The sequence below is a fragment of the Tubulanus polymorphus genome, chromosome 10, assembly GCF_964204645.1.
Source record: "Tubulanus polymorphus chromosome 10, tnTubPoly1.2, whole genome shotgun sequence".
NCBI classification, from domain to species: Eukaryota; Metazoa; Nemertea; class Palaeonemertea; order Tubulaniformes; family Tubulanidae; genus Tubulanus; species Tubulanus polymorphus.
The window spans coordinates 12,907,332-12,935,130 of NC_134034.1; the positions used below are offsets into that span (position 1 = coordinate 12,907,332).

General features: G+C 42.9%; 2 protein-coding genes across 2 annotated transcripts; one reads left to right on the forward strand and one right to left on the reverse strand.

Annotated features, from left to right (window-relative positions):
* Nucleotides 1–1,044: 1,044 nt before the first annotated feature.
* On the reverse strand, nt 1,045–14,316 carry LOC141912104 (uncharacterized). Its single transcript, XM_074803322.1, has 4 exons — nt 14,067–14,316; nt 2,291–2,357; nt 1,915–2,123; nt 1,045–1,646 (listed from the first exon to the last, which is right to left on the reverse strand). The coding sequence occupies exons 1-4, from the start codon at nt 14,149–14,151 to the stop codon at nt 1,141–1,143; spliced, it is 867 nt and encodes a 288-aa protein (XP_074659423.1). The 5' UTR covers nt 14,152–14,316; the 3' UTR covers nt 1,045–1,140.
* Nucleotides 14,317–19,092: 4,776 nt separating this feature from the next.
* Nucleotides 19,093–26,690, forward strand: LOC141912039 (BMP and activin membrane-bound inhibitor homolog). The gene is made up of 3 exons (XM_074803209.1): nt 19,093–19,349; nt 24,237–24,569; nt 25,912–26,690. The coding sequence occupies exons 1-3, from the start codon at nt 19,280–19,282 to the stop codon at nt 26,442–26,444; spliced, it is 936 nt and encodes a 311-aa protein (XP_074659310.1). The 5' UTR covers nt 19,093–19,279; the 3' UTR covers nt 26,445–26,690.
* Nucleotides 26,691–27,799: the final 1,109 nt, after the last annotated feature.

Below are 27,799 nucleotides of genomic sequence, written 5' to 3' on the forward strand. Positions count from 1 at the left end.
AATATGAAATAAAGAATTATTTGATTGGTTGTGGTTGGTTTGCCGTATTTAGGAAGTAATTTGCATATTCATACATAACGACCAATCAAAGCGCAATACTCATTCGCCATCTACCGGATTTGTCCATCCTCGCTTGCCAGGAGTCCGGTATCGCTCCCAAACTCGCTTCCACCAGCCCCCTGGTCTCACGACGCGCGATTTCATTACTGGCGCTTTTGCGCATGACGTCATATATCAACACGCGACAATACTTCCGCGTTCACTACGTGTTCGCTGATTGGTCCATTTACCGGGAAATTCCATAGATGCCTAATGTCGTTTGTAACAAGCGCTGTGATTGGCCCGACCTGATTCTGGTCGGCTAGTAACGACTCCAACGACTCGTGAGGTCAAGGGGTTCGGGGAACAGCTTTAGCGTAGTGGGTTCGAATCCATTGACGGGTGAAGATGGATTTATCTGGAACCACTGGTTCTGATGCTCTACATTGTCTCGCTTGGCGTCGTTCGGATCTTGTATTTCGAACCCTATTGCGTTTTCACGACGGGACTACGGCCTTCGCACACTGTAAGTAGCCAGCAGAACTGACAACCGGGCTGGATGTAGACTGGTTGCCTGTACAATTTTGACTGGTAACCGGTCTCAATCTTCAATGAGATTGAGACCGGTAACCAGTCAAAATTGCCGTAGTCCACTCGTGAGAGACCGGTAACCTATCGTCAATTAGATATATTGAATGGGACAGGCAACCAGTCTATAGCATCGAACGCCTTATTTCACCGTGGACGTATTTAAACCTAGGACGTCCATGCGCATCCTCGCTCGCTTTAGCTTAGTGAGTTAGAATTCTTTCATGGGTGAAGATGCTCCATGAGCAACCGAAACTCATTAAACAAACCGACGTGCATTCAAATACACATTCGCCATCTAGCGGATTTGACTTCGAACCTGATGCATTGCATTCCATTTAGAAAGTGAAAATTATCTTTAATTTCAATAGATTTATTTATTTATAATACAGATCTATATATTTTACAATTCGTTAATCTCGGAGATACCTGAGAGCATAGATAGGTTTATATACACGGGAGGGATCGACACGCAGGTGCGTGGTTTATTGCTATCTTTTAAACGGAAACGTGCTAAACTTTCATCAGTAACTTCCGTTCACTCGTCGCACTAGAACCCTCTCTTCCCAGTGCATACTTCCTATCATCGGTCACCGTCGAGTCGTTGCTATGACTGACGCAACAATGCGTAGTAGCGTCCGCGGCGTTGCTATGGTAACAAGCGTTAGACGGCGCTGTAGTCGTTTCGGGAGACGATCCAGGCAGCCGATAGGAGCCGCCACCGGTGTAGTAGTTAGTTCTCGGTGAGCCCGGTAGGGGGCGCGGCGAAGATTTTCGCCTGAGTAGAAATATAGCGAATATAACACTAGCCAATAGGATACAAGCACCTGCGATCGGTATTCCGATATAGATTGGGTTTATTTCACCGGCGGATGAATATTGCCGACTATCAGCCGGTTTACGCATGTATATATCCTCCACGTACGGATTGTTTTTAATGTTCGATAATGACGCATGCGCATCGTATTGATATGTCGGTTCCGGTGTAGTAGGTTTCGGTTCCCGTTTCTTATCTTCCCCTGAAGAAATAGAAAATTAAGAACGAATTCAAACGATGGTCCATAAATTAATAGCAGACCCGATCACCACAGCGACCCAGATTCGAGAAGTTCGAGGGTGCTTTGGTGAGGAATCTTTTTAAAATTTTGGAAAATTGTCATTTTTGCAAATATTATTGTCATATTCAACAGAACTGCCCTTTTCGGCATTCTCTGACCCCCGCCCCTAAAAAATCCAATATCCTAGGTACGGCCATGTCTGGGTTGAGCGCCCCCTGGTGGAACTTACTGTCTAGAAGCCATTGAGGTATTTGAGGTACAACGTGTTGATTGCACCAGTCGTCCTTACAGCAGTGTAAAACGGGCCAGGCTCCGGTGACGTCTTTCGGTATTTTATTCTCGCACAATAACGGAGTTCGATCGTCGATACATCCTCGTACTATATCTAACCCGATATCGGCGATACTGGCGGCGATACTCTGCGCGTAACACATATACCTGCGCAGAAATTTAAAACTATATTACTCTCAATAGAAATTTATCGATTTCGAAAATTGTCTTATTCGACCGTGAAAATATGTATAGTTGGAGCGAAGTGAAGAATTCAGGAAATGAATTTTGAATCGTAAGGAAATTAATTCTAATACGAACGGATGTTTATTTACCTGCCCTGACACGTTCTTTTCTGTCTCTGTTTGCAAGCTCGTGTTGTACATACGCAATTCACATCTCCTAGAAAATAAAAACATTCGCCGGTAAGCGAGGTTTCTTCAACATAGGCGGCACTGTCTACCGACTCGGTGGCTATACAATCCCTGGTAAGCGAGGCATAGATGGCGTTGTAGTCGAGAGAGCTGTATAGATTCGTTGTAAATTCCCAATTCCCCAAAATCGGTCGAATAAATTTGATTTCATCGACCAAATTCAGTGTAAAGATTTGCCGCTAGACGGCAGCAATAGTATCCGCCCGCGGCTAGCAGACGAACGACAGCGGCAGCAGCGGCAGCAGCAGGCGCCGATCGCGTTTCAAATAATTTCAGTGAGAATTATCTAACAAGATAAGACATGTGATAAGCCGTCTATTTCGTGTAGGGTAAGAGTATACTTGAAATGCCAAACTGCCTTACTTTTACTGATCGCCTTCACCTTCATCCAAACGACAGACCCTCAGCACGTGTGGAGAGACCCTGCCCACCTGTCCTTGTGAAGGGACCCAGTGGACACTAGTGCCCACCCGTCTATGAAGGGGCATCCTGCCCACCTATCTCTTCTGATTTGACGTCGTAAAAACCGTTACAATAATGTTTATAAACATTGATACCTATAGCATGCGACGGGGTTATGTGTGAGTCGATGTGCACTACGTCATCAATATTGCCGTTTCAAAATAACAATTACAATTGTAAATTCGGCGTTTATTTTGTTCATAACTTATTTCAATTTAGATAAATTTGGACATTAAACATTGTGATAATCATTTTTGAATATATTTTTTGATTATTTTTTCGAGGCGTCCCCACAAACTTCCAAGTCAAGTTTAGTCTTCTCATTTTACTCAAGTATTCTGTCCAACATCCTTTCACCGATTTCCAGCAGACTATGAACTTCAACCAGATAAAAGCCCCAGGCAAATCCAACAAGCCTACACGAAACCAGGCTCGAGAATTTGAGAGCATATTTGCCGTAGTGAAAGGGGTTTCTACATAGTAAAATTACTTTTTAACCGACGAATATTTTTCTCTTCGCAATTTTTTCTCCCTTCCTCCCGAATAGAGAGAGACTATAGTTTGAGTTTGAGTTAGAGTGGAGCCGGCGTTGAGAGGTAATGACTGATGGTTTGTATACATCGTTAAAACTAACGTTATTTTAAAGGCCGAGGAGCAGTATAAAAGCCCAATCAATGTCAAAGATGGCAGTACCCATGAAGCAATAGTGCAGTGGAGAGCTCCAACGGTTGAAACTGGAAACCTCCTATTTTCTCTGTCAGTTATCCGATTTGGACCCTCCTTTTTGTCAGACATATGTATTAATGTGTAATATATTCATTTCTGCAGTCAAAAATGTGTTTTAGGCCCTCCTCTACGAGAAATTAAGGTTTTTAGTTGGTATTTCCTTCAAAATTTGAATCTTTGAATGACATAGAGGGAGGAGTTATCCAGTGAATTAGTGTAGCTCACAGAGCACATTAACAGTAATTTGATACCTATAGTCATCAGTATACATAAACAAAACATAGCCTCATTCATAGTACCAAAATTTGGCAACATCAAAACTTTTTCTATGATCAATGGATCAGTCTGAAATTTCGTACACTTGTTTAGCTATCTACCATCAATGTTGTGTCCAAATTTCATTAAAATCGGATAAAAATTAATGATTTTCAAAAAATTTGAAATGTCTCTAAAATCTTTTATCTTGGCCCTATCTCTACAAAAAAAGATCGCTAGCATCAGATTTTCATTCCCACTATGACTAGATTATTTAAAATTAGTTTAGAACTTGATATGAAAACTTTTATGAATTTGTCAAATTTAACTGTGTGTGACCTGCTTTTCTGTAGTGAGCCAACCTCGCTCACTCTAAAAATTATAAACAAGATACTGTAAAAGTGGGACGGCCGATCTCAAGTGTTTGCCACCCGGTTAACTAGCATCCATACTCCTCGGCCTTTAACCCCTGCTTGTTCGTTGTGTATACAAACACTGCTGGTAACTATTAACTAAACGAGTCGACACAACACACACGCCACTAAACTCTCTCTCCCTCTCTCACTCTCTTCATCTTCTTCTCTTCTCACTGAGAGCCGTGTTTTTTTTTTCTGTAGCTACAGTCGGAGAAAAGTTGTACAACAACAACTTAACGTTTGTACCCAGATGTACGAACACATCCGTGTAAGACGCTCACTATACACCTAAACGACTGAATTGATGGAAATTGAGTTTTTCTCCTCTCTCTCTCTCAGTCTACAGGGACAATACTACAGCTTAACAAACTTTTACTTATAGACTTCTGTGTTGCCCGAGTGTCATAGCTGACTATAGTTCCGAAGTGATGGCTAATATTTAAGACCAGTGCAAGACGATCGGTCCCTTATAGTTATATTGCCAATCGAACGAGAACCCGGTCTGAAGAGCAATTTTGTCATGACTATGCGTAACTGGTCAGTGTATGGTGCCCGGTCCAGCGCAGCCCTTTGAAGTATATTTAACGAGGGCTTGACGACTCTCCCTCAGGCTTCCTTTCCCGCTCACTGTTCCGAAGAGAATTCAAACGCGTAACACCGGTATCTCTCGCGTGAGCTGAGGTAAGATATATATATATATACACGTAATTATTTACTAAATACAAAATTGTGACGTGAAAGAATGATGCTTCTTTACCAGGGTGGTCATCAGCGAACTCGGTGAAGTTTCGGGGAAAGGGGGTGTTAACGTGGGGGGGGGGGGAGGGGGTGTTAACGAGATGGGTCGGTTCGGAGATGTACTGCGGAGGTACTTTGTTTTCATACTTATGAAAACAAATGTCAGGTGTCGATGCGTTAAAGCGGCATATACATATATAACAACCCATTTAGGAAGATCTAGTTAACAAACTGAAACATGTGATGCCTGACAGACTGCAGAAAGCGCGAGCGAGCGAGAGAGAGCTGATTACTTAGAGTGAATCCGTGTGGTATCCGTGTCAGCCATTTCGGTGCCAGTTGCGCTTTAAAAGCTTCGTAGACAGTTGGTCCAGACTTTTATCTGGTTTACAATCGTCGAAATGGTTGTTCCGATGTTGTGAGTGTTTATTGTTTAAGAGAGGTAATAATTGACATAGAATACCCCGCGCTGCTTATACTAACAGTTGTTATTAGACAATAGAAAGAGGCGTAGTTTATTGAAACATTTCCAATATCTCTCTCCGACCACCTTTAAGATAGTTGTGGTGCTTCCCGGCGCTCTCCTATAGATCGCGGATCTACAAGAAGAAAGTTCTGTCATTGTGCCAGGTCGGGGGGTTCAAGGCCCAGCTCTTTAGCAAAAAGAAAGCTTACTGAAAACCTGTACATGTATTACAATAAGCAAGAAAAGATAACTCGAGCAAGAAAAATCTACGAAATGACCCTAATCGGGACTCGAACCCGGGATCTGTCAACCGAACGTGCTAACCACTAGACCATTATGACTGGCGTTGTCTGGTAAGTGTCGTTTGGTGACTGGTAACAAAAGCATGTCCAAGATCGCCAGGAGCTTTCAAGGGCCTTGGCTTTGATTTGGCACCCCTATGAATGGGAGAGACTTCTCCATGACTCTACAGGCCAGTAGAATCGTCGTGGCCCATTCCGCCGCGACCGGCTACTGACCTGAATAACTTTGTGTGTGACACTAATGCGATTTCTTTTCAAAAACAAACATCTTAATAAAAGCATCATCGAAGGTTTGTTTTAAAAATAAATATTTGATCAACACAAAAATGTGCATTATCGCGACCCTTTGAATCAATAAAACTTATAATCAGGTCGGCGGTGACCTAGAAACGTCACAACAGACTGCCCGCATTTATAGATAAAAAATGAATTAATTTACAATTATCAGTCAACAGATATCTACATTGTCAATATTGATTTACTCGTAACCTATGATTGTATGAAACCAGTTTAAATATCAAAGATCTGAGGAGCGAGACTCGTCTCCGCTATCTTCCACCCCTCCATCCCCTCTGAACAATGATCTTTCTAACTGTTGTTCCTTTGCAAGTCGAAACGTGAGTGTTTTATCAGCCTAGACATATTTCAAAAATAGGCGATTTTCAGAATTGAGGAGAGAGAATGAGATGAGAGAGTCTCGGAAGTGGAGCCCAGCGGGAGCTTGTTTTTCTCTAGATTACTGTTTCTTTTTTGTTTTTAAATAAACACTGAAACTGAGACCAGATGGTGTAGCGGTGAAAATAACCCGTCTAGCTTTCTGTTCTGAAGAGCTCGTTAGCTATAGATGCAGTCTCCCTACGCACCGCCAGCCGCCGCCAACCCCTCCAAGATCCTTAACAGTTCTAAACAGCCACAAACAACTTCAATCGTGGAAAACCTTTTTCTTGATCAAAGGTTTGTAGCCTAGCAGCAGCGTAATATTGTTGCGAGGATGGAGAGAACGGATATGATTAAAACACGGATATGAACTTGTCGCCGTTGAGTCCTGTGAGATTCAGAGGCGATGATAAATATACCGTGTATTTATTCCTGTCGTCAGCGGCGGCGGCGGCGGCGGCAGACAGCAGGAGGGGGTTTATAATCGATTAAACGGTGCGGCAGAGTAGTGTCTCCAGACTCCACAGTAGACGGAGGGACCAGTGGGATTACACGGTTCCTTCACGTACCACGGAAATGGTTGGAGAGTAATAAAATGATCTTATCTTATCTTATCTTAGGCGCCTTTGAGGTATCGATCAGTGATCATAAGTATCGCCCCCCTAGTCTAATAATCGGACCACCCTAGAAATATGGCTACCTCCATAAAGCACCCTATGACATCACACACAGTCGCCGTGCTTCATGTTGACTCCAGTCAGTCAGCGATGGACTGATCATTCTGTATACCTATTGCTGACTCATGTGACATGGTATGAGATTTTCTGATTAGATTTTCGAATTAAACCGTCGTCATTATCTGGTATTATATTATCGGCGGTCGTTAATAAGCAGCGCCGGAGCTGCGCAGACGATCCCGGTATTAAACGATCGATTTGGATGTCGCGTCTTGACGCCAGTCTCCGTGTTACCTGGCGCCATTCACATGACGTCACAAACGTGATACAAACCGTCACGCATCGATTCAATGGATTAAAGTATCATTAGCTAGTGGAAGGGGGGGGGTGAGGGAGTTGGTCGATACCTGAGTTATACTCGATCCCATCTCCTTGAGGCTGGCCACCCTTCCTATCTAGGGCTCCAGCTGTAGACCACCCCTTTATTATCCGGGCCTCGAGGATTAAAAACCGGGGCCCAGGCAGTATCTGACAAGTTAGTTAAAATATCCGGCGGATAAATAAAACAACGAACTTTTAATTGTCGCTATGTTGACAACCAACTTTTGAGCAACTGCAGCGCCCCCTGATAAGATAAAAATCGGATTTTGCTCCTCAACAATGAAAGATTTATCACCACAGCAACTAAACAATCCCTACCGCCAACCGGAAGTAGGGAATTAGTAAATTGTTTGTGACAATATAAGCGACATGAATGCGCACGCAGTGATGATAATGATTTATTTAGAATCACGTGATTATTGATGATGCTGGTTTATCATTATTATATCGCTGATAAATTGATAATCAGCGGTGATCAGGAGCGTGCGGACTGAGTGTCGCCTGCAGGCTGTCTTACCGGACTCTCCGCCGCCGCCGCCGCCTGCTCGCTGTCGCCGGTAAATCTAGTCTCGTGTGTAATCAATAATGATAGCAAACTGTCAGTCAGTTAGTCAGTTAGCCAATTTAGTCATTTATATCAATGACGCCTATAATCATAAAACTAATGATATAATAAACATATACAATCAACTGCCAGAGACATAGAGCGGGAGAGAGAGAGAGAGACACGGAGAGGTAGGGTCAAGAAGAGAGAGTAGAGGGAGAGAGAGAGAGTGGGAAAGAGTGGAGATTCGGCAAGAAAGGAGATGGAGAGTGGGAGACAGAGACATGGACAGATAGCAAGATAAAAACCCACTATATACACTCAGATTAAAACGTTTAAAATCAAGAATTTATTCAATCAAAAAAATAAAAAGACGACGTTTTGAATTGAATAAATTCTTCTTGTTTCTAAAACGCTTAGATCTGTATATGTTGTTTTCTATGTTTCAGTATGCGAACTAATCGAACGACGGGGACAGGGGGAGTTTTTATTAAGTCAATTTTCTCTGTCAAACTAACGCTGAGCTGTAGTTTACAGTAACATACTTATATACCTTTTAAACCTGATAAACCTGATCACGTGGGGTCTACAAGGCTGAAGGATAAGCCAATCAGTATGCGTCTTCCTGTATAATTGTTCTTCCCATTCACCACTCCCATAAACATATTCATATATTTTCTTGATGTTTATTCCTGGGTATACCGTTCCCCTCAGGGGCAGCCATTTTGGCTTCCAGTATATCCAGCCATATATATTGTACAAATATTGTTGAAATAATGATTCCTTGTTGTAGATGTGGCAAATAGATATATTCTATTCTATTATGTACACTAAGATGTAGGGTGGAGAACTTTTTCGTCATTTTGACGTTAGTTTTGTGCGGGTCATATTTCATAAGGACTGCGGGTATTTATCAGTAAAATCAAACGGACAAAGGGCAGACAGACAGACAGATAGACAGACAGACAGACGTTTCATTCCGCCGCTATATTTTTAGATATATTTCAATATAGATCGGATTAACAGATACGAAACCTGTTTATTGTGATTAATACCGGGACCATTATCCGTAATCGTGCTATTTTACGGTTAAGAGGCGACCGTACGGCTCCGAGATGTCTCCACAATCAGAGATAGGCATCGCTTCACTATTGTCCTCATCCAACGCGATCAAATCCCGATCAAATTACACGAGAAAATGTGGCGCCAGTTAACGATTCTAATCCCGACACGAATATAGCTCGGTATTCGGGAACCGTCAACGGAGTCACGAAATATGCGAGTTCAATGAAAATTGACTCGAATCGAAAATTGTGAAGTAATTTTCCGAACAATTTTCAACAATTTCTGCCCGGAAACTAACAATTTGTAATCGTAGCATGATAAAAATCTAACACGAATCCATTGTCATCCATTGTTGCATTTTTTAACACTTTCCTACCTCGTCAAAACTACTAGGAGGTATCTGCTCCTCGTCCGACGACCTCCCTCTACTAAACCTCCACACGGCTCCTCGATGTCTGCACCGATATGTTCGCGTGATTACTAAACATTTGTCATTTTTATGCACAGATGTTTCGCTCTCGTTCGCGCTGAGTTCGAATCGTGTGTGTGTGACTACCATATTGAATCCGACATATATACATAAACCCTACAGGACCCGGTTCCACGGTTTGAGTTTGGATTTGACTCTGAGTTAAACGCTGAAAATGAACTGGTTCTAACTCAAAGAGTTGACTCTTACTGACAACACTGTGGAACTGGGTCCAGGGGCTGGTTGCATAGTCAGCCTAGGCTTAGATTTAAGACCAGTCTGAGACCAACTTAGTTCTATAGCCGATCTAACAACTTAAGACCAGTCTTTAAGATTTAAGGCCACTTTTGGACTTAAGTCACGACGGTGCAACTGGCCCCAGGAGTCTTACACCGATCGTGGTCAGTCAGAGAACTGGGAGCTTGATAGACCCAACTTTCTTCTAATTAGGATCATCTCTTTCTACCCTCAGAATTCATAGAGAAGCTGAACACTTCATTGCGACCTTGCTAGCTCTGACCCCATGGAAGGTAGAACCTCTTCTCTCTCACATGATACCCGGCCCACCCTTCTACCCCAATAACAGGGAGGCTCGCCACTTCCCCGTCCAAACTTCCCTCTGATTGTTGTGACCACCGTGTACCCTCCAGTTGGGTCTACCCCATACACGGATCAGAGAGGCTCCAGCTTATCTGGACAAGGCCCAACTTCCTCGTGATTGGGGTATCTAACCCCTACATTTGGGTCTACCTCGAAGACAGATCAGGGATGCTCCAACTTCTCTGGGCAAGGCCTAACTTACTTCTGATTGGGCGACCTTCCGTGTAGTCTCCAGTTGGGTCGGCCCATACACATGCTTCAAATTCTCTGGGGCAAGTCCCAACTACGTTCTGATTAGGGTGACTAACCCAACCGACCGTGTACCTCTATCTAGCTCAGGTGGAGTGGTCTGACTCCCACAGAAGTAAGCAAGGATCGAGATTCCTATTCGCTCAAGTTTCTCTATAGAACTCTCTCTCTCTCTCTCTCTCTCTCTCTCTCTATACCTGGGGTAATTAACCCTAGCATTTAAACATGCGGTACACACATACTGATGAAGTTATCTTCGAACGTATTTCCAACAGACTACACCACGTGTTAGTTTACAACCAGAGCAGAGGAGGATGGAGATGAGACGATGATGGATGCATTGTAGTATCCGCAGCATCCGTTTCATCTTTATATTCTCTGTCAGTTAAACATTCGTTACATCAACTAACGATGTTTATAACGATTAGATTTGAGTCTCGGGGGGAAGCGATCGCTTGTTACATTGTCAACTCGATACCTTATCAGTCAGTCCCCTGGAGGCTCTCGGCGTACTGCACCCTACCTGTCAGTCCCCTGGAGGCTCTCGGCGTACTGCACCCTACCTGTCAGTCCCCTGGAGGCTCTCGGGGTACTGCGCCCTACCTGTCAGTCCCCTGGGGTACTGCACCCTACCGGCCAGTCCCCTGGAGGCCCTGGGGGTACTGCGCCCTACCTGTCAGTCCCCTGGAGGCCCTGGGGGGTACTGCGCCCTACCTGTCAGTCCCCTTGAGGCCCCGGGGACACTGCACCCTATCAGTCAGCCCTTGGAATCCCTGTAGTACTATTCGCAACGAGTCAGTACCCTAGAGGCTCTGGGGGTACGGTACCCTCAGACAGTGGTGCCGACCCAGTGACTTCCCCCTATTACGTAAAGGTACTTCCGGTGTTTGTTCGGCTTTGTGAAAAGGTATTTTTGACCCCGATTTTAATATAATATGTAGTTATATTTACCGACAGACATTAAGACCCTCTTGACACGAATACATCGGCACCAAACCCAACAACAGTAAGGCTTACTACATGCATATATATAGCAACATAAGAGTATACCGGCCGGGATTAGAATCCACTTAAAGCCTATTAACAATTAGTTAACTTCCAGAAAACTTCACCTCACTCTCACAGTATCAATTTCAGTAATAAGTCTTAAATTTGGAGTAATTCGCTAAGGGTTGGTTCGATCGGGTCTGGAGGTATTCTTACTGGTGTTGGGCCGGTAGGTTTGTAGAGATTCTCGCTAGGGGTTGGGCCGGTCAGGTCTGGGGTGATTCTCGCTCGGGGTTGGGTCGGTCAGGTCTGGGGTGATTCTCGCTCGGGGTTGGGCCGGTCAGGTCTGGGGTGATTCTCGCTAGGGGTTGGGCCGGTCAGGTCTGGGGTGATTCTCGCTCGGGGTTGGGCCGGTAGGTTTGTAGAGATTCTCGCTAGGGGTTGGGTCGGTCAGGTCTGGGGTGATTCTCGCTCGGGGTTGGGCCGGTCAGGTCTGGGGTGATTCTCGCTAGGGGTTGGGCCGGTCAGGTCTGGGGTGATTCTCGCTCGGGGTTGGGTCGGTGTACAGAATCTATATCAGGCCTTTTTGTATAATAACCAACCAGAATTTGCTCTCAGCGCGAAGAGCTCGGTTACAGAATCAAGTGTCTTGTTATTGATTCAGCACCGTATGAAGTGTTCTTCTCTGAACTCGACTGAGCACAAAAACCCTTCAAAACATCTTCTCCAAAACGCGCTCGGATCCGTTCCCATTGTACGGCATTAGGCCTAAATAGTTATTGTACACGGACGAAGCTCGTATTGTGTCGATCCGGGTGTAATTTGTTATTCAAGGGGGCATTTTCTAAAACTCTTATGTCAGCCTACACTGTTAACAACCCTCTTAACTTCTTGTAAACCTCACAATAAGATATGTTTTATCCAAACACGACCGCGACGAGAATTAAATGATTTTCTCCTTTTTTTGTGTGTTGGCGTATATTTGAGAACCCGAGATTTAGCGACTTAGCGCATGTATATTTCACGAGAAATCCGCATTGTAATATCTGGCCGTGGGTTTTATATAAAACGAGTATTTAATGGGCGCCAGACAAGAAGTTAAATACTCGAAGTCTTCAAGTAATGTGGGTATAATAGGTTTGTAAACATAAGAGCTGTCTAAACCTCTTGACTGCGTGAATAGTCAAAGAGACCAACCCCCTTACACACAATCAGTCTCTTTCTCTCTATACATGCCAAATATACAAACAGTTTTCTGCGCTCCCCGGAATATTGACTTAGCAAAATAGTAAAAATCAATCTAGAATTCATTTGGATGCGTTTTGACGAGGAAATTTCTAGAAAAAAACCTATAAAAGATCCTTACTTTACTTTTCGACTTAGAATTTTTTGGTGATTTCATTGGGAATTGTGCTAGGTAACTTATTTTCAAATGTTGTATACAATTTGTATATAAAACAAATTCATTTGATTCAATTTCGATTGTAATTTCTCTGAAAGTCTTAGATTTACGAGGGGGCAGTAACTGTTCGTATAGTGCCCCTGCTTGGTCATAGATAGTTTTAAGGCATAGGACCCCTATTTTTGGCAGCTGACTTACATTTGTTTTGGTACCCATGCCATGTACACAAGCAGTGAGGACTGGTACTCAATGGGTACAGCTTTCTACATCACTTCCCTGATTGCACAAACCATTTTAATGTCAATGTTTTTGTTTTTGAAATAGAGTTATATACAAGACGTAAAGAGAGGAGAGAGGAGAGAGGAGAGAGGAGAGAGGAGAGAGGAGAGAGGAGAGAGGAGAGAGGAGAGAGGAGAGAGGAGAGGAGAGAGGAGAGAGGAGGGAGGAGGGAGGAGGGAGGAGGGAGGAGGGAGGAGGGAGGAGGGAGGAGGGAGGAGAGAGGAGAGAGGAGAGAGGAGAGAGGAGAGAGGAGAGAGGAGAGAGGAGAGAGGAGAGAGGAGAGAGGAGAGAGGAGAGAGGAGAGAGGAGAGAGGAGAGAGGAGAGAGGAGAGAGGAGAGAGGAGAGAGGAGAGAGGAGAGAGGAGAGAGGAGAGGGAGAGTAGTAGTGATGAGAGGGAGAGGGAGAGGGAGAGAGGGAGAGAGAGAGGGAGATATAGAGAGGGAGATATAGAGAGGGAGAGGGAGAGGGAGAGGGAGAGGGAGAGGGAAAGAGGGAACGAGAGAGAGTGAAAGAGAGAAGGAGTAAGAGAGAGAGGAGAGAGGGAGAGAGAAGGAGAAAGAGAGAGAGGAGAGAGAAGGAGAAAGAGAGAGAGGAGAGAGGGAGAGAGGAGAGAGGGAGAGAGAAAGAGCAAGAGAGAGAGGAGAGAGGAGAGGGAGAGTAGTAGTGATGAGAGGGAGAGGGAGAGGGAGAGAGGGAGAGAGAGAGGGAGATATAGAGAGGGAGATATAGAGAGGGAGAGGGAGAGGGAGAGGGAGAGGGAAAGAGGGAACGAAAGAGAGAGAGAGTGAAAGAGAGAGGGAGAGAGAAGGAGTAAGAGAGAGAGGAGAGAGGGAGAGAGAAGGAGAAAGAGAGAGGGGAGGGAGGGAGAGAGAAGATAAAGTGGTTGAATTCCACACCTGCAGTGTAGTATATAACCAACATGTTGTCCAGTTCTTCCCCCGCCCCGGTAATCTATCAGTAATCAGTATAATACATCGGCTCTGGATTAACTTTACACTTACCTTGCACATGATCAGTTTCCATCAGTAACAGTATAACTCCGTAAATACACATTAAAATCGTATTGTAGCGCGATAATGACGTCATTATTGTTTCTGCGACGCTCAAACGGCTGCTAATGTCGTAAATTCACGAATTGTTTGTAACATTTTCGTTGTTGTTTGTATCAGTTTTCGAACTGATGCGATATCGACGTCCATCGCACCGTGAACGCTAACACTAACTCTCTCTCTCTCTACCCTCTCTCTCTCTCCGCCTGCCTGGTGGTGCTGGTGGCACAACCAGTATAATATAGCGTATTCCTAAGTCGATTAAGTTACTGATAAGTTTTTCTAATCGCTGATTGGCCAGTCCGTTCGCTAGCTCTTTTAGAGCGATCCCTTTGTAAAAACGGGTTCTCCCTCCCTCTCTCCCTCTCTTTCTCCCTCTCTTTCGCCGAAGGTAGTAATTACCTATAGTTCTCTTCATTCACGCAGACGACAGGCTTTTAAAGAATAGTTCCTCTCTCTCTCTAAAACCAGTCGCGGGTCGCGGTCATAAACGGCTCAGGCAAACGTAAAATTGGTTTACTTTTCTGTACAGCGAGAACGCGGTTTTGCATAGAGAGTATTTTTTTTAAAAATAAAATCGTCTACAATAGTCACAAGTGGCGTTTTACATCATATCAATGCTATAAGAGTTTTCTATAACGGTTCTGGTTCTATGTTCTATGAGTGAATATGGTTCAATATTATCTACATGTAAATATACGTAACTCTAGTTAAAAATAAACCGATTGAAAACCGGGAGATATTCTAATGATAATGATGATAATGATATCGATAATACTGATGATAATAGCAATGATGATAATTATTAAAGTGTATTTGCTTAAATAGCGCGACCATACGAAAACATTATCATTTCACTTTACATAAGCCTAAAGTATTTAAGTTGACATTAGCAGGGTAAAACAATTAAGACCTGTAAAATGTTTTGAAATAAAAGGTTTTTAAACATGATTTAAAAGATGAATATTGTTTGCTCGATTAGTGCAACTGTATAAAAACATAATTGTTCTTTTGCATTAGACTCAAACATTTAAACAGAGTAAAACAATTTAGTGAACAATTCTTTTTGAAATAAAAGATTATTTATTTATTCTCAGTGCTGTTTAGATTTTCTATATTTTCGAAATAGAATTTCATTTTAGTTTTTTTTTTCTAGCTAGATTATTTTAAGCCGATACGATCGTACACGTATAGGCCGGCCTTAGACGACTTTTTCTTAAGCTTCAGTAACTCGGCGAATCGGCAAAACTTTGCGAAACAAAGAACATTTCTACCGTTATTAAACCTGATATTGGCTGGTAAAACTTCCTGCAGACGATCTCTACAAGTTTGGCCGCTTTGAACTACCCTAAAGTACACGAATAGCTAAAGTCACACGAATAAATTTAATTCTTGGCCTGAAAAGATTTCATAAATAATTACCTAGTTGTCATGACGACTGATAGTATATTATTGTGCGAGGGGACAGTAGTGTTGGGTTTCCCTAATTTGCGGGAGCTGGAATCAAACAGACAGCCAGTCGCCAGTCAGGGGTAATTCGAGCCGAGATCATAGTCAGATACCGGAGCTTATTATTATCGATTTTGTGCGGATTACGGTTTAGGAGTTTTTTGATCTGACGATTCAAAAAGGGAATTTGTTTAGATGGAATCGGATAGAGGAGATTCTCAAATAGATAAACAACTCGCTCAGTGGAACTTTAAAAATCTCTCTAGTCTCTCAGACCCTGTCTCATGGACCCTGTCTCTTTCCAGACCCTGGCCTCCCCTCGCTGAGCCATACCCCTCTAGCTGCCTACCCTCTTCCGCAGTTCTGGGCCCAGTTCCGCAGTTCTGAACTCGGTTACACAGTTCCGCACTCGGTTCCACAGTTCCGGATCTAGTTCCGGACCTAGTTCCTTTCGAATCAAAACTCAAACGACCCCCTCTCTCGTTTTAATAGGATATTCGGCGAAATTGTTCAATCTTTTTCCAGCAGGTCTCCGCTGCCGGCTGGAAGCCGCCACTAAAAACCTCATATAGATCATTTACGTGATAAGCACAATGAGATAAAATGCTCGAGAAAATTGGATTTTGTCGAACCAGATATCCGGTAATTATATATCTAATCGAATAATTTCTCATCTCAGAAATTCACGGCGTCAACTTCTGATCCAATCTCTGTACTGGTTCCGCGGTCTATCGCTACTCGGCGCCACCGTACGGTGGGTACGGCCGCGGGTAGCGAGTGAACTTTTAGTTCACTACGCGCTTTTAAGATGTCGCTGAGAGTTAGTACGTTGGAATGTTGGAATACTATTGTTCAAAAAAATATATAGAAAGACAAAACGCTATAAAAATGTACAAACTCATAAATAATGATAGGTCGTCAAACAGAATTAAGCAACATTCATTTTGAGATCGTTTCAAAGTAAAACCGATGTAAATGTATTAAAACTGTGCTAAACTAACCGTAGGTTTATATATATATGTTGTTATTTTTGTATGACGAATTTTTTTCTGTTATACAAATTATAATCTGTATCCTCGATGTACCGCGTGGTAAAATGTGGTTCCAGTTGTTATACAAGTTACAATTGATTTTATTTTGACCCCCGGGTCAGTCAGTCAGTCAGGACGTGGTCGTTCGATTACCCACAATTTGAATTACAGGCGCCATATAAGGGAATACGGGTGAGTGGGCGTGGTTAGTGTATACAGTCTGTACTCATAACAATATCAATTAATCCTATGAATAGACGAGCACTAAATCCAGACTTAATCCGCTACTAATCGACGTTAATCAGATTAGTCTTGTACTCATAACAATTAATACTACTCCTAGTGTAATTATTACACAATACTGGCTCCGGGATGCGCGCGCATGCGTGGCACGTACAGACGTTGATTAATTACTTGTAATTATCATGTCGTCTGCCGATTAGTGAATGGCGACAGAAAGAGGCGCCATTTTAAAAGTAATTTCCCTCCCAACAAAATCATTAGACAGAATGATTAGAAAGCGAGACTGGGGCGAGAGAGTCGTGTCTAGTCGGAATTCTGTGTCAACCAGGGAGGTTTCATTCCCCCACCTCCCTGGTCACCCAACCTCCCACCTCCCTGGTCACCCAACCTCCCACCTCCCTGTCACAAAAAGCAATACGTTACAACAAATTTGATTTAGGCGTCACTGATATAAACGCAGGGTCTATCTCGAATCAGCCTGGTCACTGTGAAACCGGTGCCCTGTCCTTCGCCGTCGTGTTGGACAGAATGAGCAGAACACGAGGGATCTCTATAGTTCCGGATCAGTCCTATCTGTCTAGGTCAGAGACCGGGGGTCTGTCCACAGAGCCCCAGTTCTGTCTGTCTGTCTGTCTGTCCCCAGAGCCCCAGATCTGTCTGTCTGTCTGTCTGTCCACAGAGCCCCAGATCTGTCTGTCTGTCCACAGAGCCCAGATCTGTCTGTCTGTCCACAGAGCCCAGATCTGTCTGTCTGTCTGTCCACAGAGCCCCAGATCTGTCTGTCTGTCTGTCCACAGAGCCCCAGATCTGTCTGTCTGTCCACAGAGCCCCAGATCTGTCTGCCTGTCTGTCCACAGAGCCCCAGATCTGTCTGTCTGTCCACAGAGCCCCAGATCTGTCTGTCTGTCCACAGAGCCCCAGATCTGTCTATCTGTCCACAGAGCCCTAGATCTGTCTAAGCCAGAGACTGACTGGGGTCTCAACTGTGTAATTAGCGAACAAGATGAGTTCGGCTTCGTTTTACAATAAAAACCGACGCCAAAGAAACACGTGATCCCGTCATCTTGTGTAGAAACCGATAATTATAGATAATTCCCTACTATATCGTTTGGCGGTTGTTCGCGAAGGTTATAATTTCGCTCTGACAGACGACACACTGTCGTTCAATATAACGCGGCACCGCGAGACTTCTTCAAAACTAATCATTATTTCTACATTCACGTGAAACGATGCGTACTCGATTCGCTGATAAAGAACCGGCTCTAAAACCGGGACCCGATGCCTTCCAGCTACACACCTAACAATAGGCGCCGAGCTCGATAACGACCTAAATTCCGGGGCGAGCTTCTGACACGCTGGGCCCAGGACAATATAAACTTGGTCGGATTCCGTCTGAGTTGTTAGACTTTCGAGACATCGCCAACACTCGTTCGCTATACCCGATCCCAGTCAGATCTATCAACCCGAATATACACACACGCACTGAACTTGTCTTAGCTTTTTTGACGATTTTTCGGTGAATTTTGCGAGTTTAAGTTTCCTGAAGTTTAGTCTGATGATATTTACTGAGATGATTAGTACTGGCGACACCTGTCTGTCTGTCTGTCTGCTCGTGACGTCAGTCACATGTTTAATACAGATGTGATAATGTTCCCCGGATTATCGACGGATTATCGCGTGTGGATTATAACGGATTAACAGCGCGCATCATTAATCCCGCCGGATTTATTATTAGTTCACAGTTTTACAGCGTTCCTGTGTCGACTGTTTAGATAGGTTCGGATTCTATGTGGAATCTATTTGGAGAAAGAGAGATTCAGATTTCGACGCCATTAAAACTGCGATTTAATTTAACGAAAAATTAATTTTCGATAACAACAATTCGTTTGAGGAGATTGTGAGAATTTAGAACGCAGATTGATGATACCCTGTCCAGTTGGTGTATCGGGATACTCACTCATAGAAGGACTCCGCGGTATCGGACATTGTATCAACAGTTTGATATTGTTTGTACCGCTACGGTTTCGATATCTCTGTTTCTATTGTGTGCAAAATCTACAAAGCCTCTGGATAGACACATCCCTCTCTCAATAGACGGGTGTTTGGTGCTGTTTGTACTGGAGTCGCCGCCGCCGCCGCCGCCGCGACTGAAAGGCTACAACAACACTAAACCTTTACAGTGACAGACTGCGATAAGGCTATTCATTGCAGGTCGTCAGATTGGCGCCAGTCTGTTGGAGCTCCGCCCACTTCTCTCTCAGGCGCTAGCACACACACACACAATCTCTCATACTGCCGTACTCAGTACTAAACAATACGCTATAATCGTGCGGCTATAAAACCCGTGTTATACAGAACGGGTCTCATCAGGATTCATTAGTATCCACATCCACCTCGGACTATCCACACACATCCACTCGGACATGTACTAGAAAGACGACGATGGATTATCAACTTACGGCTCTTATTTGTTTATGGATTATATTTAGTTTGCGGTTTACATTATCTGCCGGTAAGTTACTTACAAATATTTCATTTATTTGGCCTAAATATTGATTCTATCGTTATCAAAGTTTTCCTCGATGTTAAATACAGAAAAGGGTGCGATTCAAGAATAGGGGACTATAGCAAAATACATGTAGTGATAGTAATCAATTAAGTAATAATATTAGTAATTGATAATGATGATAACCTAACCCTAATCCTAACCACTAGTCCCCTATTCTTGAATCTTACCCAGAAAAGTGTAGCAATTGCATTAACTTTCCTCAATTGTCTTAACGGGAATTTATTTACCATATACTCAAAAGTTTAATAGCAGTAAGTATATGTGATAATACCCTTGTATAGGGTTTAGGGGTTTTAGGGCACTTGAGGAGAAGGCTTTGATCTTATATCGTCTCCCCTACAGAGACCCCGGATTCCATGTACCTGAATTTCGCTAGGATTTCTTCGGTTATTTTTTGTTTTTTTGTTTCAAACTTTGCTTTTTACGTTTTATACTGAAAAAAGCCGATCATTTCTTACTCTACGACGCGGCAAATATTTTTCTACGCAGTGGCTCGCAACATTTCCGCCTAGAAATGTTAAACAGCTCTTAAAAAATGATAGCTGTTGAAATAAGAAACACTTCAGATATAAAAACATCGCAGATCGTATCAGCGTGGTGGGTACAGACGACTCCTTGCGGGCGACTATCCGATGAAGCACTGCCGACATAGTGTAGCGACGATATTAAACATTGAAAATCATCCAGGAATATATAAGAATTGAGTCCGAAATCATTGCATCACATAGCATTATCTGGGGTGTCCCATAATTAAGCTGTAGTCCCGAAGATCTATATTACGTATGTTAGAATTGAGTAGTAACGTCGAATAAACAACTCTAGCTCAAGGGAACATTTCAAACTCTTTTTATCATGTTTATGCTATACCCCTAGTTTGTATCACATCTTAAATTATTAACGAGTCTCCTGGTTTTAGATTGCTTATAGAAATAGTATTTTTACGTGATATTTGAGTTTCTTTATGTTGGATTGTAGGCTATTAGGACGTATATCCCGGCCGGACCCCCAACTCCCTGGCATACCTAATAATTTAGGTGTAATCCCGAAGATGACTATGGCGAGGTTAAAAGATTAAGATTTAAGCCGAAAAGTTTATTGATTATCGTAATGATTTAGATGTTTAGTTTTTAACATTACGATATTTCAAATATTTCGTCTCGCGATTGTGGGACTTCTAATCGAATAGATTATCGACTTAACAATACTGGCTCGCAATTTTCGGACTCTACTTTTTAGTCTGTAGTGTAGGTTTTTATATATTATAGACTCCGAATACACGCCGAGCCCCGCATACAGCGAAAGAGTTTTACTATTTCTAAATGAACTTCATTCAAAGATAATCAAGCGTTTACTAATCTGTAATAATGGCGTAGTTTAGAGTTTATCAGTTGAAGCGAGTGTTCTCGTTACCACCCTTCTCTACTCCGTAGTGAAATCTCTGGCCCTCCGTGACCTCACCTCCAGTTCATCAAGCATCCAACCAATATCGGCGCCGACAAAACTCACAGGTATTTAGCAACCTTATAGCAACCTATTTGGGATAGAATTAGTTGATCCTTATAGCATTTCGTTCACAGGGAACGCATTGATTTTTTTTCTGTTGGATTTATTCTTTATTGGGGTAAAAGTAAGAAAAGAAAATATTTCTAGAAAATATTTTATTTATGGAAAAATAAGAAAATATGAAATATATTCGAACTTAAGAATTCGGAACTTAAAAACTAAGATAGCCGCGACAGCAGCCGTTTAGGGTCATTCGGTTTATTGATTTGATGACAGTCTGATGTTTTTAGACGTTTGACTGTAAGCTGCTTTCTCTCAGATGGAACACAATTAACTCGTTTCATCCGCCATCGACAACAATTAGACCGCAATTCCCTAGCGACTGCTGTCCGTAGTTACAGCAGACTGTTTTTATCGGTGTATATGAATCTCAGGGGTATCATCTAATCTCATCATTATCAGACTGTCATTAAATCAATAAACCGAATGACCCTAAACGGCTGCTATCGCGGCTATCTTAGTTTTTAAGTTCCGAATTCTTGCGTCAAACGGCCGTATAAATATTGTGATAGTCGCCTGGCGGCCATATTGCATCCGGAGGCTATTTTTCTCGACGTTATGCGACGGAAGTTCGCTTTTGCGCGCACGCATTTATTCGTCGATTCTGAACAGGTTTTTGTTGTTATTAAAAAATGGTAGCGATGACAAAGAAGGACAGAACTTGAACGATTCAAGTGGTGATATACCATTAATAGCCAAACACTAGTCGTACAATACCGACACGTTGACGATAAAATAGAACTTTTATCCAGTTTGAAGTACCTCTAAATATTTGCTACACAAAAACCTTGTTCGCCTTAATGAGAACGCGGTTTCGCCGATCGTTCGTCCGGGCTACAATACGAAATACCCGGATGATGCGTGGCTGGGCTCGCATGCCGCAGTAAGATCCTCTCTAGTCTGCCTGGCTAGACCGGAGCATGCTGGGATACATGTTCAGACGCCAACTTCTGATGGTATCACTAAAATTCCTGCCTTATCAACTGAGAACCATAAACTCTGCTATTTAGCCGGTTTTTTACCAGGCCCTCAGCAAACAAGCGATATGCGTTGAACATATATACTTTAGATAAATTCCTAGATCCTAATTTCGAAGTTGTAACGGTGTCTCTGAATCGGCGGGCGTTAGTTAGACATTTTTTTTTCGCTGACAAAGGATGTGAAAAACGATATATAAACAGTGAAAGTTCGTTGTAACGCCGCCATCGTTTTTAATGTCGCTGTTCTCTTGGCGTCAACATTTTTTCAGAGAACAAATGAATTCAGAAATCTCGGAAATAGATTTTTGTAGAAAAGCTTTCGACAAGAGCTTTCGAACGAAATACGTGCATCATTTTTCCGTGTACGGTGAGCTTTCCACAAAATTGTGTATTTTGAAAATCTAACTACTGTACTGGATTACAAACACCGGATTACACACACTAGATTACAAATACTGGAACGTATTTCAAAATCTGCTCGATCTATTTTCAATTCAATGAAAATATTAGTCTCTACAACAAGTCGTTAGTACGCCATTTTTTCATCGGTCCCAACAATGGCGTTTTTTCGCTGACTAGGGAATTAAAAAAACCCATATATTTAGTTGTGGTAATTTGAATTTATTTCCACGTATGACAACGACGTGGGACAATAATGTGCTGCTGCTGCTGCTGCTGGTGCAGCTGCTCGTCGCCACCTGCGGGGCAATGGTGTATTTATGTAATTAGTTTCATTGAAAGCGACGCCATTTTAATAAACGCAGACCACCCGGCGACACATAAACGTCGGCATTCATATATATATACGCGTCAATACATTTATCGATTACCTACGCAACAATGCCTCCTAATTTACATATTGAATAAACGACATTCTACTATATGTGAGCGTTTAGACTCTTCTTTGTTGTACAGTCGCTTTTTACAATGTGCGAACTAAATGTTTAAATCTTTTGTCACTATGAGTCATATATTTTATTTTCTAAGGAGAAATTTAGAATATGTAATGGATCCAGTTATAGTTAACTCATGTGAACTAAGGCTCCAGATCCTCAGTTGTGAGTTACAGTTAACTCATCAGTTGACTATTAGTTCAGTAGTTACTGTATTTTCCGTGCTCTCAAGTAATCTTTTAATCCTTGTATAGATTATAAATCTACCTCGATAGCAAGTGAATTTGAGTCTAACTAAAACCCGAGACGAGTGACTTATAAAACAGACAGTCCCTGCGTCAGTATTGTATTCAGGTTATACATTCATGGTCGTATACGGCGATCTTGAAAATCTTCAAAAAAAGTATTTGAACTAAATTTGATTAGAGATGATTAGAGTCGTCTGGTGCGCGTTGAGATGTTATCTCTTCCTGGCGACAGTATTTATCAGTGAGATCAGAATTGAATGAAGACCTGTCGTTTTGACTGGTAGTTCGCGCTTTGTCCCTACCTATGCGGTGTCTCCACATTAACAAACCTATCTACGCTTACAATCTCTCCTGAATTTTTACCCACCCGCAGAAATAATTATAGGTCTACGCACCGCGCCACCGCTGTTATAAATCACCCCTCTATTCAAACCGTAACGGCCAATCATTATTGTCTGTCAGGAGAAAATAGTGAATTCTTTTCGGAAAATTTTTTTTTTTAGTTCGTGCTAACGGTTATTTCTTATTTTTGAAATTCAAAGAACTATTTCAGTCTCATTAATCGAATAACGCAATTGTTACCGCGTTGAATATTTTTTCGTAAGGGAATATGGAATTTGAAATTCAAATCTAAACGGATTTGATTATTACTCGTACTCGAGAGTCGTTATGACGACGCCGGTATAGTTCGAATAGAGTTGTCTCGAGATGTGAAACAGAGTATAATTAATTGGACTTAGGCGCCGCCAACATCCGGGCTTCGAATGATCAGTAACAATGATTGTCGCGACAATCAGTCGCCGGGAGACAATCAGTCGCTCGGAGACGGATCAGTGAATCATTAAACGACCTGACGACAGGTGTTTATGACACGTGCAGAGAAGGGCGGTTGGAGCCACCCTTACCGCAATCGAGGAGGTGTGGCCCCTATATGTAATACCGGTCTATTGTACTGAGAACCGGCATCATTTACCCCGACACGTGACCCGATGACACGTGGTTTTTTCTAAATGTCTTGATCTGAATCTAATCAACCTGAAATCCATTTTGAGTATAAACAAACAAAAGAATGGGTTTGAAATCTCTCGGTTCTGTTTTGTGGCCACTGTGTTGACGACTAAATCTTTCAATTTCGTTTATTTCCAGGTGAAATACGCTGTTACTGTAACACTCCCAGTTGTATCAGTACCGGATACATGTGTAAATCCGCTAGGGGGCGATGTTTCTCCAGACGCCATCACGAGTACGGCACGCCGTCCTCGGACACTATACACGGCTGTATCGAGAAGCTAACTCCTAAAGAGCAGATCGCTTGCAGAAAAGACGGCGGTGTGATCGTCGTGAAAAACGCTCCCAGTTCCGATTGGCCGGTGGTCACGTGTTGTAAAACGGACATGTGTAACTACGTTGACAGTTTGAATTTGAATTTCAACCCAGATGATTCGTCGAATAGGAGTGTACCGAAAAAATCACAAAATGGTAGGTTTCAATTTAACGCGGTCGCCACTAGGGGGCGCTTTCGTAAACACTGACCAGGGAATCTTTCGTATTGAATCTGCAACACCGAAAAGATTCCAGTCACAAATCGAGTATGGGGACGTGGGTCTGAGAACAATCTTGATTGTTTGAGGGCTTGGCATAATTCCTTGAATATTTTGGCGAAAAGGATTTCGGTTTAGGTTCGAAAGGGGAGAAATTCGGGTTTTCAGATATTGACGAACGACGTATAACGTTCACGCAGTGTATTGAAATAGATGGGAGAGAAGTGAGCGGAGAGAGAGAAAGTGAGAGGGAGAGGGGGAGAGAGAGAGGGAGCGAGAGTGAGATGGATGTTTTCTATCAACTGTCAGTTAAATATTTTAACGATTAAAACTTTAGTTGAAATTCTGGCATCGCGTCTCGGCGTGGTATCAGGACAACGAACCTACAATCTATATACAGCCTCCACTCCGTGAAACTCCCTTCAAAATCGATTTTATTGTCGAAATTCAGAAGAAAAAATGCTTCGCTAAATTGGTTTTATTATATTAATTGAACGTGTACTGATTGCCCTCAGGGCGGGGCAGGGTGGAAATATGCTGAACAGAAATAATTAGACGTTCATATTTACTCAGTCAGTTTTAACATATTTCTATCAGATGTTTGCCTCCATTTCTCTTGCAATATCCACCTATAATCCAAAGCTCCGTGATGTCGGGGAATCTTGCAAATAATACGAATTGGTCAGAAGAATAAAAATGTTCTCTTATCATCAGAAGATGCTGCCCCCTTTACAGGTTTTTCAACTGGTCTCAGGCGCGGATCCAGGGGGCAGCACCTGGGGCACACGCGTGCTTCCCTCTAGATTTTCAATTGGCTGAAGACATCTAAGGGCTTCTAATGCGATTTTTTTATTTGGTTGAAACAAGCTCTAATTCTTGGAAATTGCATCTACAGGGTTTATGTTTTCAAAATTTTCGTGGGGCAGGGCCAGCAGACCCCTATTTGCTACGTGCGGATAGTGCATCTTTTTATTAATCAATGCCCTTTCCATCGGGTGCTACTCCAAGCTCTGGATCCGCCGCTGGTTCTGGAATGAAACGGCCGGCGGTGCGCGCAGTAGGTTGAGAGAGAGAGAGAGACTAACAATAATGTTATGGTATCTAAGTGTAGTGAGTTTACTTAGCGCGTTGTCAGTGTTCATCAATCAGAGAGCAGACGAGACGAGACGAGTTAACCATCTGTTACTGTTCGAAGTTAATCCGTTAACCTGCGGATAATCTTCCCTTCCGCCCGTTTGACGATTTATAGTAACAAAATTTTCGTTTGTTTTTTTTTGCAGTTAAACTAAACAAAAAACAATCGGCCGCTACTTCCGGCTCGGATGACGTCACATCAAACGATCGCGGACGGTATTCGTTGACGCGAGATGGCGCCACGTCACGGGAGGACTCGCCCGCGGTGAAAATGACCGTTTCGCAGCAGGATATCTGGTTTAAAGCGGCTGTGATAGCCGTGCCTATAGCCGGCGGATTTATATTAATATTACTGGTGCTATTAGCCATGCGCTTGCTTAAAAACGATCGTCGTGAACAGTCTCGGGCGCATCACAGCCTCGTCAAGGCGCAGTTATTCGTGGCCGATCATTTTTTCGACAAAAATTTAAAAAGAAGTCCGCATCGGACTTTTCGCGGCGCATGCGCCAATAAAACGTATAGTAATCACGTGTTCAGTGACGTCGGTATAAAAATCGATCCTAAAGAATACCCGTATGAGAAACTAGGCGGCCTTGACCTCGCTCATAAACAATCGTCGAGGAATTCGATAGTTTTAGTTCGACTTCCGGATGCGCAGAAAGACGTTTCAAACGTGTAGCGAACATTCAGTTGCGCAATGAATCGTGCTCAAAAATGTCGCCAAAATGACGCTCAAAATCATCATGTGCCCGAAACGGAACCGCTCTCGAACTAACCTCGGCAAGCGAGGTATCGTTCGAATCATCCATGACATCTACGTTTCGAAAAAAAGATTTATTCGAGTTGACAAATTTACAACTTTTGTTACTGTTTGTAAAAATCAGCTATTAAAAAGTGTCGTATGCATTTGTTACTAGTGGAGACATTGGGGGGAGGGGGGGAGGAGGGGGGAGAGTGGAAGAGTTTGTAATGTATTTGTGTAAAGTGGAGTGACGATAAAAATCGTCATTATTGTTGTATTTATTTTCAAGATTAAAATAAAAGATGAAAGAAAAAAATTATGCCTTTTTCGTTTTACTTGATTTCTGCTACAGAGAAAGAACTCTCTGCTGCTGTTCTGGAGAAATATGGGGATGTAAAAAGGTAACTTCTTTTTTTTAATTGGCTGCAGTCTGGCCGATCAGTTAACATCATAGCAGGCGACAAAAATCAATCCTAGCTCGATGGTAAGCCCGATCGTAACCCTAATAGGATTCAAACCTGGTACCTCCAGCGAAGCAGCCGAGCTAACCACGAGACCATTTGCGAAGTTTGGTCAGTGTGGTGGCTTCTGTGGTTTCTGTGGTGACTATTCACAAACAAAAGAACACCAAGAAATTCTACTTCTACGATAAAAACTTACGCACAGGGATTCGGTTGGGGGCTAAGGTTTCAATCCTTGGGACAACCCCAGCTCGGTTTCGAACTCCGTACCTCTAGCAAGCAAGCCGAGCGCGCTAAACACTAGGCCATAGACCAGAATTGATTGGCGAGCGTTGTACGGTCAGTGTGGTAGCCGGTGACAACAGGCCAATACTAGGTTTCTGCGTTTATCAAACGGGCCAACACTAGGGTAACTACGTTTATCAAACAGGCCAATACTAGGGTAACTACGTTTATTAAGCAGGCCAACACTAGGGTAACTACGTTTATCAAACAGGCCAATACTAGGGTAACTACGTTTATCAAACAGGCCAATACTAGGGTAACTACGTTTATTAAGCAGGCCAACACTAGGTTAACTACGTTTATCAAACGGGCCAACACTAGGGTAACTGCGTTTATTATGTAGGCCAACACTAGGGTTACTGCGTTAATTAAACAGGCCATTAAACAGGGTAGGCGAGTCTGCCCGTAAATTCTTGCTAGATTTACGGGCAGACCTATTTGACACGTGGGCTTACGGGTGTTTCGTGAATACGGCCCCAGGTGTGGTGACCTACGGCTGCTTCAGGCTTGGTGAAACAATGGTTTTCATTTATCTAGACCCCAGCG